General features: G+C 42.5%; 1 protein-coding gene across 1 annotated transcript in view; it reads right to left on the minus strand.

Moving 5' to 3' along the window:
• The window catches only part of cemip (cell migration inducing hyaluronidase 1), a 375,103-nt gene that overhangs the window by 203,063 nt on the left and 154,430 nt on the right, over positions 1–17,610 (minus strand). Inside the window, exons 9-12 of the mRNA XM_034184142.1 lie at positions 13,300–13,421; positions 10,870–11,017; positions 5,963–6,154; positions 3,441–3,610 (exon numbers count right to left, since the gene is read on the minus strand). Of these exons, the coding sequence (XP_034040033.1) occupies positions 3,441–3,610; positions 5,963–6,154; positions 10,870–11,017; positions 13,300–13,421 (632 nt within the window). The remainder of the gene's footprint in view (positions 1–3,440; positions 3,611–5,962; positions 6,155–10,869; positions 11,018–13,299; positions 13,422–17,610) is intronic.

A 17,610-nucleotide genomic window follows, 5' to 3' on the forward strand; every position in this document is an offset into this window, starting at 1 on the left:
TGGAGAGGAAATGGCGTCTCACTAATTTAGAAAGATCTTCACTTAGCCTGGAAAAAGAGTCTGTTGCTCTATAAAAAAGCCCTCCGTAAAGCTAGGACATCTTACTACTCATCACTAATTGAAGAAAATAAGAACAACCCCAGGTTTCTTTTCAGCACTGTAGCCAGGCTGACAAAGAGTCAGAGCTCTATTGAGCCGAGTATTCCTTTAACTTTAACTAGTAATGACTTCATGACTTTCTTCGCCAATAAAATTTTAACGATTAGAGAAAAATTACTCATAACCATCCAAAAGACATATCGTTCTCTTTGGCTGCTTTCAGTGATGCCAGTATTTGGTTAGACTCTTCTCTCCGATTGTTCCGTCTGAGTTATTTTCATTAGTTACTTCCTCCAAACCATCAACATGTGTATTAGACCCCATTCCTACCAGGCTGGTCAAGGAAGCCCTACCATTAATTAATGCTTCGATCTTAAATATGATCAATCTGTCTTTATTAGTTGGCTATGTACCACAGGCTTTTAAGGTGGCAGTAATTAAACCATTACTTAAAAAGCCACCACTTGACCCAGCTATCTTAGCTAATTATAGGCCAATCTCCAACCTTCCTTTTCTCTCAAAAATTCTTGAAAGGGTAGTTGTAAAACAGCTAACTGATCATCTGCAGAGGAATGGTCTATTTGAAGAGTTTCAGTCAGGGTTTAGAATTCATCATAGTACAGAAACAGCATTAGTGAAGGTTACAAATGATCTTCTTATGGCCTCAGACAGTGGACTCATCTCTGTGCTTGTTCTGTTAGACCTCAGTGCTGCTTTTGATACTGTTGACCATAAAATTTTATTACAGAGATTAGAGCATGCCATAGGTATTAAAGGCACTGTGCTGCGGTGGTTTGAATCATATTTATCTAATAGATTACAATTTGTTCATGTAAATGGGGAATCTTCTTCACAGACTAAGGTTAATTATGGAGTTCCACAAGGTTCTGTGCTAGGACCAATTTTATTCACTTTATACATGCTTCCCTTAGGCAGTATTATTAGACAGCATTGCTTAAATTTTCATTGTTACGCAGATGATACTCAGCTTTATCTATCCATGAAGCCAGAGGACACACACCAATTAGCTAAACTGCAGGATTGTCTTACAGGCATAAAGACATGGATGACCTCTAATTTCCTGCTTTTAAACTCAGATAAAACTGAAGTTATTGTACTTGGCCCCACAAATCTTAGAAACATGGTGTCTAACCAGATCCTTACTCTGGATGGCATTACCCTGACCTCTAGTAATACTGTGAGAAATCTTGGAGTCATTTTTGATCAGGATATGTCATTCAATGCGCATATTAAACAAATATGTAGGACTGCTTTTTGCATTTACGCAATATCTCTAAAATTAGAAAGGTCTTGTCTCAGAGTGATGCTGAAAAACTAATTCATGCATTTATTTCCTCTAGGCTGGACTATTGTAATTCATTATTATCAGGTTGTCCTAAAAGTTCCCTGAAAAGCCTTCAGTTAATTCAAAATGCTGCAGCTAGAGTACTGACAGGGACTAGAAGGAGAGAGCATATCTCACCCATATTGGCCTCTCTTCATTGGCTTCCTGTTAATTCTAGAATAGAATTTAAAATTCTTCTTCTTACTTATAAGGTTTTGAATAATCAGATCCCATCTTATCTTAGGGACCTCATAGTACCATATCACCCCAATAGAGCGCTTCGCTCTCAGACTGCAGGCTTACTTGTAGTTCCTAGGGTTTGTAAGAGTAGAATGGGAGGCAGAGCCTTCAGCTTTCAGGCTCCTCTCCTCTGGAACCAGCTCCCAATTCGGATCAGGGAGACAGACACCCTCTCTACTTTTAAGATTAGGCTTAAAACTTTCCTTTTTGCTAAAGCTTATAGTTAGGGCTGGATCAGGTGACCCTGAACCATCCCTTAGTTATACTGCTATAGACTTAGACTGCTGGGGGGTTCCCATGATGCACTGAGTGTTTCCTTCTCTTTTTGCTCTGTATGCACCACTATGCATTTAGTCATTAGTGATTGATCTCTGCTCCCCTCCACAGCATGTCTTTTTCCTGGTTCTCTCCCTCAGCCCCAACCAGTCCCATCAGAAGACTGCCCCTCCCTGAGCCTGGTTCTGCTGGAGGTTTCTTCCTGTTAAAAGGGAGTTTTTCCTTCCCACTGTCGCCAAGTGCTTGCTCACAGGGGGTCGTTTTGACAGTTGGGGTTTTTCTGTAATTATTGTATGGCTTTGCCTTGCAATATGAAGCGCCTTGGGGCAACTGTTTGTTGTGATTTGGCGCTATATAAATGAAATTGATTTGATTTGATTAATGACACATGCCCACGCACGATGGCCTGTGGTGAATGTGCACGGTACCCTGTTGGAAATACGCATGGTGCCCTGTGGTGAACCCGCACAGCGCGCTGAGGCAAACGCACACGGCACCCTGCATCTGAACACACACAAATGGAAAAGTGAAAATCTAAATATTTGTCAACATAATTGTGTGAAATAATTCCTGTTGGTGCCAAACGTGGTGTGACAGTGTCGTCACATGCGTGGGCCTTTAGATCCAGTTCTTGCCGCCCAAGTTGACAAAAAAAAACTACATTACAAAAACTGTGATCATTAGTGTTTGCAGCTCTAGAGAGGTGGCTGTTATAGTTAGTACCCACTGGTCTCTAGAGGGGCACCAAAACAGAAAGGTACAAAATTAATATGCACAATCTTCAACCAGTGTTTACTTGATATCCATAAACACATCATGATTTTTAAAACTGGATTTAGTCTATTGGTTTAAGAATTAGAAAAGTGTGTGTTGCTTGGACCCGCTAATGTCACATACCAAAAAATCCACATATCCACCAGCAGATGGCACCATTATCAAGGAAAACACGTTTTGGGGAAGCGATGGTGTAGTGAATAAGAAGTGGGCTTGAGACCAGAGGATCCTCGGTTCAAACCCCCATCTTTCCGGAAAATCATTAAGGTCCCTCGGGCAAGGGCCTTATTCCCTGAGTTGCTGCTGGTGTGTAGTGAGCGCCTTGCACGGCAGCACCCTGACAATGTGTGTGTTAATGGGTGAATGTAAGGCATTACTTTAAAATGCTTCAAGCTTCTAATATCAATGGGAAAGTGCAATATACAGTAAATGCAGTCCGTATTCCATCTTGGACCAAAATACATGGGGCTGTGGTTTAAGAAATTATTCAGTGACAGGTAGTGGTGAAGAACTAATTTTACTTTTGACCACCATGCACATTATTCATTATTGAAACCACGGTTCAGATTTTGTCCATGTGGTCAAACCACTTTGGCTGATGCTGAGGTTTGATTGGTTAACACTGACTTGCAGCACAATGCTCATCTCCACAAACTGTTCAGTCTGATGGTTAAACCTTCTCACTGAGCTCAGGAACACAGCCTACCTTCAGGTGTCCTCCGAATGTGTCGAAGTCAAAGAATTTACAGGCTTCATTGCCATAGCAACCAAGCTGCATTTCACCACGAAACAGGATGTTCCGAGTCAGCAGGCCCACTTCTGCTCGCATGTCCACCCCGTCCACGTGCTCACCCATGTGGACAAACGCAGCACGACCTGCACGTACACACAGACAAACAGACACGGAAATGCACAAAACAGTAATTAAGGGATCATCATGGATGCAGGGTGCACACAGTATGAAGATACATGGACACTGCTGCTGAACATGCACACATTTCAAACATCTGACGGTCACACGGGGACTGCCGACTGCCACAGAGGTGACTCTCTATTGGTCATGGGTGATTTCAATGCAACTACTGGCACCAACAGGGCTGGCTGCGAGGACTACATTGATCCTCATGGATCTGGTAATTATGGTGAAAATGGATCAATGTTCCTTGACTTTGCAAAACTTATGGGTTCCAAGTTACTGGATCCAGATTTTCAAAATCCAGAGCCACACCGCTGGACATGGTATTCTAATACCAATGGTTTTGGCACATCCATCTGGGAGGAGACCCCGGGGAAGACCCAGGACACTGGCCTGGGAACGCCTCGGGATCACACAGTCAGAGGTGGACAATGTGGCCCAGGAAAGGGAAGTCTGAGGTCCCCTGCTGGAGCTGTTGCCCTCGCAACCCGATCCTGGATAAGCAGTTGAAGATGAGTGATGAGTGACCTCAAAAGCTACCAGGGATTGTATTCAAGTCATTACTGTCCATATGAAGTGTTTCATGTTTGAGGACACTCTGAATATATCATCCAGAGGAGTCATACTGTACAGTGTGACAAAAATTCCAGGCTGTACAGGGAGCTGAGAGTCAACAAGAAGTCATTTGTAAAAGAAATCTGATCAGGTGACACACCATCTGTGGTTCTCCTGACCCTCAGCCTGACAGCAGACTAAAAGCACTTTGTTTGTCCATATCAATACCTCATCTGACCTTCTTATGGCAGATGATGGTTTAGTCCTGATAGATGTCTTTGATGTACTGTCCTGTTGTGCCAGCTACTTTAAACAGTTGTGTGAGGCTGAGTCCCTGCTGGGAGTGTTGGATATCGCCAGTGCCACACTGTTTTCCCAGGGGGATGGAGATACCATTTTCCTGGAATTGCAAATAATCTTTCTTTCCATCTGGGAGATGGGCATCATACCTGCCGACTGGACAACCAGTCCTTCAATGACTAAGTGGAGTCAGCTGTCAGAGGTTTATCTGCCTGTGGTCTAATGAGCAGTCCAAACAAACAGGAACACTGGTGAGTCCACAGCAGCAGCACCAGGGCAACCAGAGATGAACAAATACAGGACAACCAAACCAGACAGGAATGCTGCAAACCAGAAAAACCCAGCAACTGAGACCCACACAATGACAAACTTAAATAGTAACACAGACACAAGGAGACGAGCGACAAGTGGTGTGATTGGCAAAACAGGTGACAATGACACACACACAGGACAAACACCCAGAGACTGACAGAGACTGAGTAAAACAATGCTCTTGGGGCAAGTAGAAGCAAAAAAACACCATAACTAATTACAAAACTAAAGGGGAACCACAAAGTAACTAAGTATAAAACCGAGGAACAAAGGCTGAAACTAAAGTGGAACTCAAGAACAGATAAAGTGTGCAAAACAGGAATACTCCACACCTAATAGATAAGACACAGACAGTGAGAAAGACCACAACATCACATCATCATCACACAACACATCATCACAGAGCTTCTGTGTGATCAGAGCACATGGCACGGTCATCCTCTGATGAACGCACCTGCAGCAGAAAAATCACAGAGGGACTTGCTTTAAAATGCTATAGTTCCAGCCACAAATTAAAGGATTTTCCAAGGTCATTTTCAAAAATCAGGAGCTTTAGGTGGATTCCATGGAATGGACGGATGAGTAAATCACAAGAAATGTCTGCCAACAATCACTGAACTTACCTACAACTTATGTCCAGCATGTGCGGGACATATGAGTCACACATTGGCACTCGTTGAAATTTTTCAGCATGCCCAAAATTTTTGGAGGAGCTCAGCTGATTAGGACGTACATCAGCGAGCTTCAGCAAGCTTCAACGTGCGTCAACTTGCTCTTAACTTATAAAAAACTTACCCTTAACTTATTGGACTCATGCCAGTGTTTCTTAATACGGTCGGCATACGCTGGCTAAATCGTCATGGTGTGACAGGGCCTTAACAGATAAGACATAAGACACAGACAGGGGACAGACCACAACAATTTTGCATTGTGAAGGAATGCTGGCTCCAACATTTTGGTCATGTGGCTCATTTTCTGGGCATAATTAAGGGTGTAGGTGTCTCAGTGTTGAGGACTAGTTGTGTGCAGTGCCTGCCATCCAGCACCAAAGGTGGCTCAGTAGTGTAGCAGATGCAGATGCACATGCTCCACAACAGAGTGACCATGTGAGTGATCTGATGGCACCATGACACTGGCTGTCCTACCTTGGACTTTGACTTGGTAGGGTGTGCAGGCGGGGCAAGGCAGTAGTGTGAACTCTTCAGCCTGGTGCATCGAATAGTCCGTACTGGCCACCACCACCCAATCCCCAGGTCTCCAGCCTTCTGCTGGGTCAGCGAGCTCCAGAGTACTGCTGTTGGTCAACATGTCAATAGATACGGTGGCCTGTGGACGAACTATAGCAAGACAAAAGACTACAGTAACCATCACTCATGGTCTACACCAGAGGTCTCAAACTGATTCCAGAAAGGGCCAAGGGGGTGCAGGTTTTCTTTGCCCTCCAGCAGGTGATTTCACTGATTAACTGATTCCATCTGCTCAAAGTGGAATCAGCCCAAAGCACCATCTTGGCCCTTTCTGGAATCAATCTGAGACCTCTCGCCTACACAATCCTAGTCACTTGGTAACACCATCCACGTTCATCAGTTAGTGTGGTCTAATGACAGGAGAGCAGCCTTAGGAAGGTTAGTTCTCAAACATACTAAGTTACTGATTACAAGTTACTCTTTAAAAATGGAACGACTAATGTAACTATTTTAATTATTTCATCCGAGTAATGTCACATTATGTTTGACGACTTTTTCCTTACCTTTCTAACAAATGTTGTTGCTTTAAAAAAAAACAAAAAGAATCAGAATCTAAATTTAAACCCAGTGGTGTGTCGATCTCACAGCGATGATTTCTGTCAAACTTTAATTAAATGTTCTTCAATATAGCTTTAGCGGAAAATGCACGGCCACCTGCAGAGAATGTCGGCTCCTCCCCTGCACCTCCCAGTGTCCTTGTCAGGTCGATCTCCATGTGTTTTTTACAGCAGGACTTCTGAATTTTCCGCAGTGAAGTATGGGGGTGTCTTAGGGTTTTACGAGGTCTGTTAGAAAAGTATTGGACTTTTTTATTTTTTTCAAAAACTATATGGATTTCAATCACAAGCGATTACATCAGACAAGCTTGAACGCTCGTGGGCATGCGAGAGTTTTTTCATGCCTGTCGGTTACGTCATTCGCCTGTGGGCTGGTCCATCCCTCCCGTCGGAATCTCTTTGTCTGAGAACTTCCTGAGAGACTGACGCTTTGCTTGATCAAAATTTTTTCAAAGACTGTGAGGCACATCGAAGTGGACACCATTCGAGAAATTCAGCTGGTTTTCTGTGAAAATTTTAACGGCTGATGAGAGATTATGGACTGTTGCTGTCGCTTTAAGGACTGCCCACGGAGCGGGACGTTGCGTCGCACCCTGAGCCACCACTGTCTGCCTGTTTCGAGCTGAAAGCTTCCAAATTTAAGCCTCTGTTGACCCAGGATGTCGTGACAGAACAGAGAACTTTCAGAAGAGGTCGGAATCAGCAGTTTATCCGGACATTCCACTGTTAAAGGAGATTTTGTAATGAAAGAAAGTGCGGACGGGTCCACGCGTCGGGGCGCAGCCGGCGCCATGCGCCGCCACAGCAAAAACACCTCCGTTGGAAGCCTTAAGGACAAGTTGGAACATGTCCAGCTGTTAAACAATTTCTCAGATACTCACTCAACTGAAAGCCATCAAAAGCCGCCTGGTTTTTACAAATGGTTATCAACACGGAGGTGTTTTTCCTGTGCCACCGTGCCAGCTGCGTCCCGACACGCAGACCCGTCCGCATGTCTTTCATTAATAAAATCTCCTTTAACAGTGGAAACGAGGGTTCAAGGTTGTCTGATGTAATCGCACGTGATTCAAATCCATATAGTTTTTGAAAAAAATAAAAAGGTACGTTAGTTTTATCACAGACCTCGTATTTGTTTTTATTTATTGTTTTTAACCTTTATTTAACCAGGAAAGTCCCATTGAGATTAAAAACCTCTTTGTGCTGGCCTGGTGTCCTGGCCAAGAGGCAGAAAAACCTACACAATAAGTAGAATTAAATTCACACAATTAAAATAAAATATGATTCAGTAAAACAGTTAAAATTTAAAGAAGACATTGCAAGTGCTCTCAGGCTGGACTTAAAAGTGCTCAATGAAATAAGTTCAGTTAATTTCCAGTCTTTTTGCAACATGTTCCATGAAGATCGAGCTGAGAAAACAAAAGCCCCTTTTCCCAGTTCTGTGCAGGCAAATGGAACAGAAAGCAACAAGTGATGATTTGAATGCAAACAATGAAAATCAACACTTTTCCGTGTGAGCAATTAACAGATATAAGAGGGCAGTGGCCCAAGCATGGCCTTATAAATAAAAGTATGTCCCAACCTCCTGGTGGACAAAGAAGGCCATCCTACTTGAGAATAGAGTTCACAATGATGCGCCAAGGCTTTACAGTTCGTAACAAACCTCAGAGAAGTATGATAAACAGCATCAATCTTTTTTAAGACATTGAGCTGAGGCATTCGTATGCAACAAATCTCCATAATCTAAAATGGATGAAAATGTTTGCTGTGACAAGGCGCTTTTTCATCTCAAAAGAAAAAACAAATTTACTTTTAAAGAAAAAGCCCAATTTGAGTTTGAGTTTCTTCACAAGATTGTCTATATGTGGCTTGAAGGTGAGGGAGTCATCAAGCAAGACTGTCTTGCTTGATGACTCCTTAGACACCGGGGTATTTGTACATGTGAACCACCTTAACAACATTTCCCTCAAGAGTGGACACTGTAGGTGTAGCTTGAGGCACCTTCTTGGTGTTTGCAAACAATATTATTTTGGTCTTGACAGCATTGAGCACCAGTTTTAGCTGCAGAAGTGTGTGCTGGACCTCATTAAAAGCCTTCTGTCGAGATTCAACGGCTTTAGCAGGGGTGAATCATTGTGTCATCAGCATAAAAATGCATATTAGCATCTGACACATTTTGTTCTAATTCATTAAAGTACATAATGAATAAAAGGGGGCCCAATATTTAACCCTGTGGCACTCCCTTGTGGATAATCATAAATTCAGAACACAGACCATCACACTTAATACACTGAGTCCTGTCCACTCAAATTATTTGTGAACCAGGAAACTAGATGATTTAACAGTTCCAAACAAAGAAGCCTATGCTTTAAAACAACATGGTCCACAGTGTCAACAGTGTTTGACAAATCAATAAAAAGTGAAGCACAGTACTGCTTTCAATCAAGAGCAACAAGTATATCATTAATCGCTTTTGTGGCCGCAGTAATGGTGCTATGCTTTTTTCCTGAAGCCTGATTGTGGTTTTGAGAGAAGTTCATTTGAGATAAATACTCTTTCAATTGATCACAAATAAGAGTTTCAAGGATATTTGACAAAACACACAAATTTGATATTGGCCTGTAATTAGTTAAAACTGCTGGATAACCTCCTTTTAATAAAGGAGTAACAAAAGCTGATTTACAAACTGTTGAAATTTCATTGTTTTGGATCAAGAGATTAAAAAGGATTGTAACAGGATATGCTACAAAATCAGCTGGCATTTTCAAAAAGTAGGGCTCTATCAAGTCTGGCCCAGGGGGATTTCTGTGATCTCACGCTTTGAGAGCCCTATACACTGCTGCACAGTCAAAGGAACAAAATCAAAAGGGTCTCCAGAAAACATTGGAGGGTCTTGAAGGGTCATGGAATCACAGGGCTACTCCTGTCGAGTCAAACAAAAAAACAGATGACACACAAAAAAAAAAATGCTGATTAAAGTAATTTAAGATCTCAGTTATCATAGACTGAGACCAAATCTTGTAGAATAAATTTTGGAAGACCCTGAAGACTTTTATTCACAGATTTAATCACTTTCCAAAAATTTCTGTGTATTATTGAGGTTCTCAGTTGTGACAGACAAGTAACACTGTGATTTAGCTTATTTGATAAGGGAAGCACATTTATTTCTGAGTTGCCTAAAGATAGACCCATCAGTGGCAGAATCACCTTTTCTGGCTTTGGTTCACACCATGTTACACTGTTGGATGGTATCTGACAACTCTGGAGAAAACCAGGGGTTTTCCTGCCCCTTCACTCTGAATTTCATGATGAGAGCATGTTTATTTATAATTTTCACAAAACTTTCCTTGAAGAATGCCCAGGCTAACTCAACATCTGGCAACAGATGGCGAGTTAGCCCCCAACTATTTACCTCCCAACTGACCAAAGACAAATCATAATGAATTTTTTTTTTTTTTCTTTTTTTTAATTTCTCTTTCTAATAATGTATGTTTTGCATTTGGGGATTTTACTATTCCTGGAAGTAACAACAACACAATGATCACTCTAATCATTTCAGAAAACATCCAAGGATGAGAATTTAGGAGGAACATTTGTTAGAATTAAATCAATCAAAGTGGACTCATCAGGACTTCTGAGATGTGTCCTTGTAGGTAGGTTGACCAGCTGGCAAAGATTAATAAAGTCACAGAAATATTTACATTAATCAGAAACTGCATTTAGCCAGTCCCCAATAAGAGTTCAGTATAATTCAATTTTGCAGGTCCACTGTTATGTCCTGTCCTTTATGTTGTGCCTAAAGGTCATATTATATGACCTGTTGACATTTTGTACAGAGTTTTACTCTGTGATTTTATCTGAATGTTTATCTAAACACGACGGTGGTGTCCTAGTTTCAAACAACACTATATATATATATATATATATATATATGACTACTTTTTATGTTTTTCATGGAATTGAACTTTCAAAGCAGATGGTTTTTTGTTTGTTTTGTTTTTTAACTGTCAGTAAAATGTCACTCTTAAGGATCATCTCCACATCATGGTGTGTAAAAAACAGATCAACTCAGGTCAGGGAGTGCCAGCCACACCATGGAGCTGCCTCGGGTCCTGAATGGCAACCACCCAGGCAAACAACTGGTCCATCCTCACCCCTCCCAAGTAACAACTGTCTGCTGGAGCCAGACGGAGGGTCACTTTCCAAAAACAACAAATACTGTCAGTAACCACAATGATGACACCAACATACCCAGCTTCCCGCAGAGGAATCGAACCCTGTAGTTGTGACACAGTCCATGAGCCTGATCCTTGTTGAGGCAGACAAAGCCGTAGTCTTTGTCATTCTTGTGGATCACGTCTCCGGTCTGATTAAACGGCACCCCATCGAGCGTTTCAGCCTGGACAAGATGACATTCCAGCCATTATGGTCCAATTACTGTTTTGAACATCAACACACTGGTGACAAAATTTGTCTCATTTCTGTCTCTAAAGAAACAAAAAAAAAAACAGCAGCAAAGAAAACACACACACACAAAACAGAGAAGAATTGGACAAAAGCAAAGCCATATGTTGGAAAAAAGTTCCCCTAAAAGTTCTGAGCATGCACAAAACTTTCAGACGGCCTCGCAGGACATCAGCTGACAAGGAACAAATTCAACAAATAAGAACAGGACTTGTCCAGGACAAAAATGGATATCAAAATTTTCTATCCATTACTCATATGTGTCCTGAATCTGTCACACTGTGACTTAGACTTAAAATGTGTGTCAAGTGTGTAATTATCAGTCTACATGCATGTGTGCAGTATGTTCCCAAAGGACGGGCTGAGTGCCACATCAGCATTAGGTCCTTGTTTCAAAGACCTGCCATTCTTGTCTGAAGAGTTCCATGATGACACATTCTCCAGGCTGAACACTGAGCCCGCTGCTTGTAGAAGTACAGAAATGTCTGGTTGTCCCTGCACACGACTATTTTAACAAACATTTTAAAGAGCAATAATAATTCCCAAGGAACAAGACTTCTGACTGACCCAGAGTGACACAGACAACTGTCACGATGGGAGGAAACATGACGACCCAGAGTGACAGAGACAACCGCCAAGACGGGAGGAAACACAAGGACCCAGAGTGAGACAGACAACAGGCACAATGGGAGGAAACACGATGACCTGGAGTGACACAGACAACAGGCACGACGGGAGGAAACATGACGACTCCGAGTGACAGAGACAACCTCCAAGATGGGAGGAAAAATGATGACCCGGAATGACAGAGACAACAGGTACGATGGGAGGAAACGTGATGACTCAGAGTGACAGATGCAACAGGCACGTTGGAAGGAAACACGATGACCTGGAGTGACACAGACAACAGGCATGACGGGAGGAAACATGATGACTCCGAGTGACAGAGACAACCGCCAAGATGGGAGGAAACACGATGACCGGGAGTGACAGAGACAACCGCCAAGACAGGAGGAAACACAACGACCCAGAGTGAGACAGACAACAGGCACAATGGGAGGAAACACGATGACCTGGAGTGACACCGACAACAGGCATGACGGGAGGAAACATGACGACTCTGAGTGACAGAGACAACCGCCAAGACAGGAGGAAACACGATGACCCAGAGTGACAGAGACAACCACCAAGACGGGAGGAAACACAATGACCCAGAGTGAGACAGACAACAGGCACAATGGGAAGAAACACGATGACCTGGAGTGACACAGACAACAGGGACGATGGGAGGAAACATGACGACTCCAAGTGACAGAGACAACCACCAAGACGGGAGGAAACACAATGACCTGGAGTGACAGAGACAACAGGCACGACGGGAGGAAACGTGATGACTCAGAGCGACAGATGCAACAGGCACGATGGGAGGAAACACGATGACCTGGAGTGACACAGACAACAGGCACGATGGGAGGAAATATGACGACTCCAAGTGACAGAGACAACAGGCACAACGGGAGGAAACATGATGACTCCGAGTGACAGAGACAACAGGCACGATGGGAGGAAATATGACCACTCCGAGTGACACAGACAACAGGCACAACGGGAGGAAACATGATGACTCCGAGTGACAGAGACAACCTCCAAGGTGGGAGGAAACACAATGACCTGGAGTGACAGAGACAACAGGCACGACGGGAGGAAACACACCGACCCGGAGTGACACAGACAACAGGCACAACGGGAGGAAACTTGACGAGCCGGCCTGACAGAGACAACCACCAAGACGGGAGGAAACACGATGACCCAGAGTCACAGAGACAGCAGGCAGGATGGGAGGAAACACAACGACCCGGAGTGAAAGAGATAACAGGCAAAGCCACACAGATTGTAAGTGGCCATTGGTGGACTTGAACCCACAACTCTCTTCCTCCATACCACTGTGCTGCCTGCTGTCCTCTGCAATGTTTTGAATGTTAAAGTGGAATCTTACCTTTGCGGAATTCATTACAGAACTTAGTCACGCTCATCATGTAGGGTATTATTCTTACATCACATCACGTGTTCAACACACAAGGAATGTTTGCAATCCCACAATGCTTTCAGGTGGCGTCACTGGTCACACATGATCCCTGTGACACACAACTCAACCTCACATGGCCTGTGGATTCTCTCAAGGATGTATGTAAATGTTGGCATGTCACAGACTATTACCTGGATGTCCAACGGATATGTGCACAGCCGGTCTGGGTAGGACTGGTGCAGGTCAGACAGTTTCTCCCAGTCTCCTGATCCCCTCTCATCATCCCTGTCAAACCATTCAGTCCACTCAGCCTCTGAGACACACACACACACACACACAAGTGTTTCAAGGCTCAGATCTCTCCTGTGATGACCTGTTTCAGTCATGAAGGTTCTTTTTCTTCGACTTCATCTGTCCGCTGACCTAAAAGAACCTTGAACACTGACTGACGGCTGAACACTCACTCGCCGTCTTACCGTATGGTTGTGAGCAGTAATCTGTCTTACTGTCTGGTTGTCAGACTTGGACTCTAACCAGTGACCTACAGTGATGACTGGATGTCTTTGGTAGCAGGTCCTTTGTGTCAAATGAAGGGTTACCTCATTTGACACAGTGAGGTGGACCAGTTGCACAGTGAGGGAACATCAGCTACCACATTTTTGTCCATGTGGTGTTTGTCTGGACATGATCCAAGTGCCCATGTTTCACTTGGCAATGATGACTACTTCCAAGAAGTGTCGATGGACCACTTGTCTGCCTGGGTGATTGACATCCAGGACCCAGTGTGGTGGAGACAGAGACGTGCGGGATCAGCCCATCCTCAGAGACTTGCAATCAGCTAATCCAACCACAGTACAGCAACTCCAGGTACTGCCTGGTCCAGTGGAGCATGTTTTGATGGTAGGAGTGCCCGGAAGGAACAACCTCCATGAGATGAAGAGGGCAAAGACAGAACCAGAACAATTTTTCTGTTCTTTTATTTCAACATAACAGCAGAAGAGAATACAGCACAGCTTTGGGGACACATGGAAACAAGGCTGTGTACAGACTTCTCCAGAAACTGTGACATTACAGGATTACTTTTCACTGACAACAATCAGAAGAAGATATCACCTTGCCATATTAACATACTTTATTTGTACTAAGTACTTGAATATGAGTTCTAAAAACTGTCCAACCACTACCCTTATTTATTTATGTTTGTTTGTTTGTTTTTGCAAAATACAACAATTTTATGCTGTAAAATTTACTGTATTCTCTGTAAAGGTATTTATATAATTTTACTGCATTTTTTACAGAATTATTCTGACAACCTCAGATGCCAGTTGGTTTTTTTGACTGTGGGGTGGGTGTGGCCGTGTGCTGTGTGCATAGGCGTAGGAGGTGGGGGGGCAGGGGGGGGGGGCAACTGTCCCCCCGGGCTTGGCAAAATGCTCAAATTCGGGCAGATGGGCTGGGAAATTCGGGCATGGGCCATGTTAAGGAAGGTATGTTTATTTCTAAAAAATATTCCAAAGGCCAAGAAAAAAAAAAAACTGATGATTAAATTTTACACCAAAGGGTGATGACCATCATCAGTGTAGAAGTAGAACAGATGTCTTCAACTCTATAGAGTCTAGTGCCAGGGTCTAGGGTTGTAAATGCCAGCATGAAGCCCACTCCTTCCAGTCCAAAGCCCAAGCAGTGCTGCCTCCTGCTGGAGAGTAAGAGAACTAAAGGCCACCTGTGGACCAACCAAACAGCAGTGTTGTATAATAACTAAGTAAAAATGCTTCACTACTGTACTTAAGTACGTTTTGGGAGACTTTGTACTTTACTTGAGTTTTTTTTTTTAAATTCAGCTTAATTTCACTTTTACTTCACTACATTTCCGACCTTAATTGCATACTTCTACTCCGATACATTTTCTATGTGCCATGCTGTTACTCGTTACAAAAACACACACACACACACACGAAAAAAAGGCGTGTTTTCACCCAGAGACACCACTGATTACTAGTGACTGCAACGAAGTCAGGCCGATTTGTCATGAGGCATGTCCGGTAGGCTTTTTTACAGTTGTGCACTTGGGGAGTGTTTGTCAGGAAAATGATCATTTCTCTACAGACCTGATTACAGACCTGCAGCGGGTCTGTAATCAACTTTTCTGCAGCGCGGCTTTGCTTTGAACCTTGAACCAATCGAAGCAGTGATTTGCAGGTCAAAGCAGTGTTTCGATCTATGATTCATGGATTTTATTTCGCTTTATCCTAATTTTTCCCCACTATAACCCTGAAGAGCATATGTCTGTGAGTAATATTTAATATTTTTATGTTAAACCGACCTGTTATGGTCTCTTGAAACAGTTGATAGATGTATTTTATAATTTAAAAACAGGACTGATGCTAATGCGTTAGCATGTCTATGGCATTTTCAATGTTAAAGTTAGCATTAAGCTGTTCGCATCAGCACATTTGTGTTGATTTGTGTTCGTTGTCGTAAAAGAGTCAAATTGTAATTTTTTAAAATTATTTTTATTCATATAGCAACAACAATAATAGTTTACATAATAGACAATAATAGTCAATAATAATAGACTAATAATGTTACAATACAATTTTAGAGAAAGAGCCAAAAAGAACCTAATGAAACAAAACACAACAGAAAAGATAAAACCATGTAACAATGAAAATAAATAAATACATATAGAAATAAATAACTGTTTCCTGTGAACACCTAGTGAGTAGCCTACTCTCGTTTAGGTTTTGAAACCTTGTTTCTGAAGTGTTTTTGTGTGATGTGCACAATTTTCAGTATTTTGACTAATACTACCAGTCATTTACAAGCCTAGATAAACTTTTATTAAAAAAAAAAAAAAAAAAAAAAAAATCAGTCCGTTTTTGATTATTAACATTTACTTGTACTTTTACTTTCAATACTTGAGTACATTTAGTTGTACATTACTTGTCATACTTAAGTACAATAAATACTAGATACTTTAGGACTTTTACTTGAGTAGCATTTCAATCGGTTACTTGAACTTCTACCAAAGTCATTTTTTTAATGGGTATCTGTACTTTTACTTAAGTGTGATTTTCCGGTACTTTATACAACACTGCCAAAGAGGTTATATACAGTGGGGAAAATAAGTATTTGACCCCCTGTCAGTTTTGCAGGTTTTCCCACAAAGAATGGAGAGGTCTGTAATTTTTATCGTAGGTACACTTCACTACACATTGTATGATTTTTAAATAATTAATTTGCATTTTATTGCATAAAATAATTATTTGATCCCCTACCAGCAAGAATTCTGGCTCTCACAGACCTGTTAAGTTTTCTTTAAGAAGCCCTCTTATTCTGCACTCTTTACCTGCATTAATTGCACTTGTTTGAACTTGTTACCTGTATAAAAGACACCTGTTCACACGCTCAATCAATCACACTCCAACTTGTCCACCATAGCCAAGACCAAAGAGCTGTCTAAGGACACCAGGGACTAAATTGTAGACCTGCACAAGGCTGGGATGGACTACAGGACAACAGGCAAGCAGCTTGGTAGAAGACAACAACTGTTATGATTATTTATTAGAAAGTGGAAGAAACACAAGATGACTGTTAATCTCCCTCAGTCTGGGATTCCATGCAAGATCTCACTTTGTGGGGTAAGGATGATTCTGAGAAAGCTCAGAAGTACACAGGAGGGCCTGGTCAATGACCTGAAGAGAGCTGGGACCACAGTCACAAAGATTACATTAGTAACACATGATGCTGTCATGGTTTAAAATCCTGCAGGGCAGCAAGATCCCCCTGCTCAAGCCAGCACATGTCCAGGCCATTTGAAGTTCACTAGTGACCATCTGGATGATCCAGAGGAGGCATGGGAGAAGGTCATCTGGTCAGATGAGACCAGAATACAGCTTTTTGGAATCAACTCCACATACCATGTTTAGAGGATGAGAACAACCCCAAGAAAACCATCCCAACCGTGAAGCATGGGGGTGGAAACATCATACTCTGGGGGTGCTCTTCTGCAAAGGGGAAAGGACGACTGCACCGTATTGAAGGGAGGGTCGATGGGGTCATGTATTGTGAGATTTTGGCAAGCAACCTCCTTCCCTCGGTAAGAGCATTGAAGATGGGTCATGGCTGGGTCTTCCAGCATGACAATGACCCCAAACACACAGCCAGGGCAACTAAGGAGGGACTCCGTAAGAAGCATTTCAAGGTCCTGGAGTGGCCTGGCCAGTCTCCAGACCTGAACTCAATAGAAAGTCTTTGGAGGGAGCTGAAACTCCAAACCTTAAGATTTGGAGAAGATCTGTATGGAGGAGTGGACCAAAATCCCTGTTGCAGTGTGTGAAAACTTGGTCAAGAACTACAGGAAACATCTGACCTCTTTAATGGCAGACACATGTTTCTATACCAATTGTTAAACTCTGTTTTTCTAGGGGTCAAATACTTATTTTATGCAATAAAATGCAAATTAATTATTTAAAAATCATACAGTGTGATTTACTGGATTT

This window comes from Thalassophryne amazonica, chromosome 2, assembly GCF_902500255.1.
Source record: "Thalassophryne amazonica chromosome 2, fThaAma1.1, whole genome shotgun sequence".
Classification (NCBI taxonomy): domain Eukaryota; kingdom Metazoa; phylum Chordata; class Actinopteri; order Batrachoidiformes; family Batrachoididae; genus Thalassophryne; species Thalassophryne amazonica.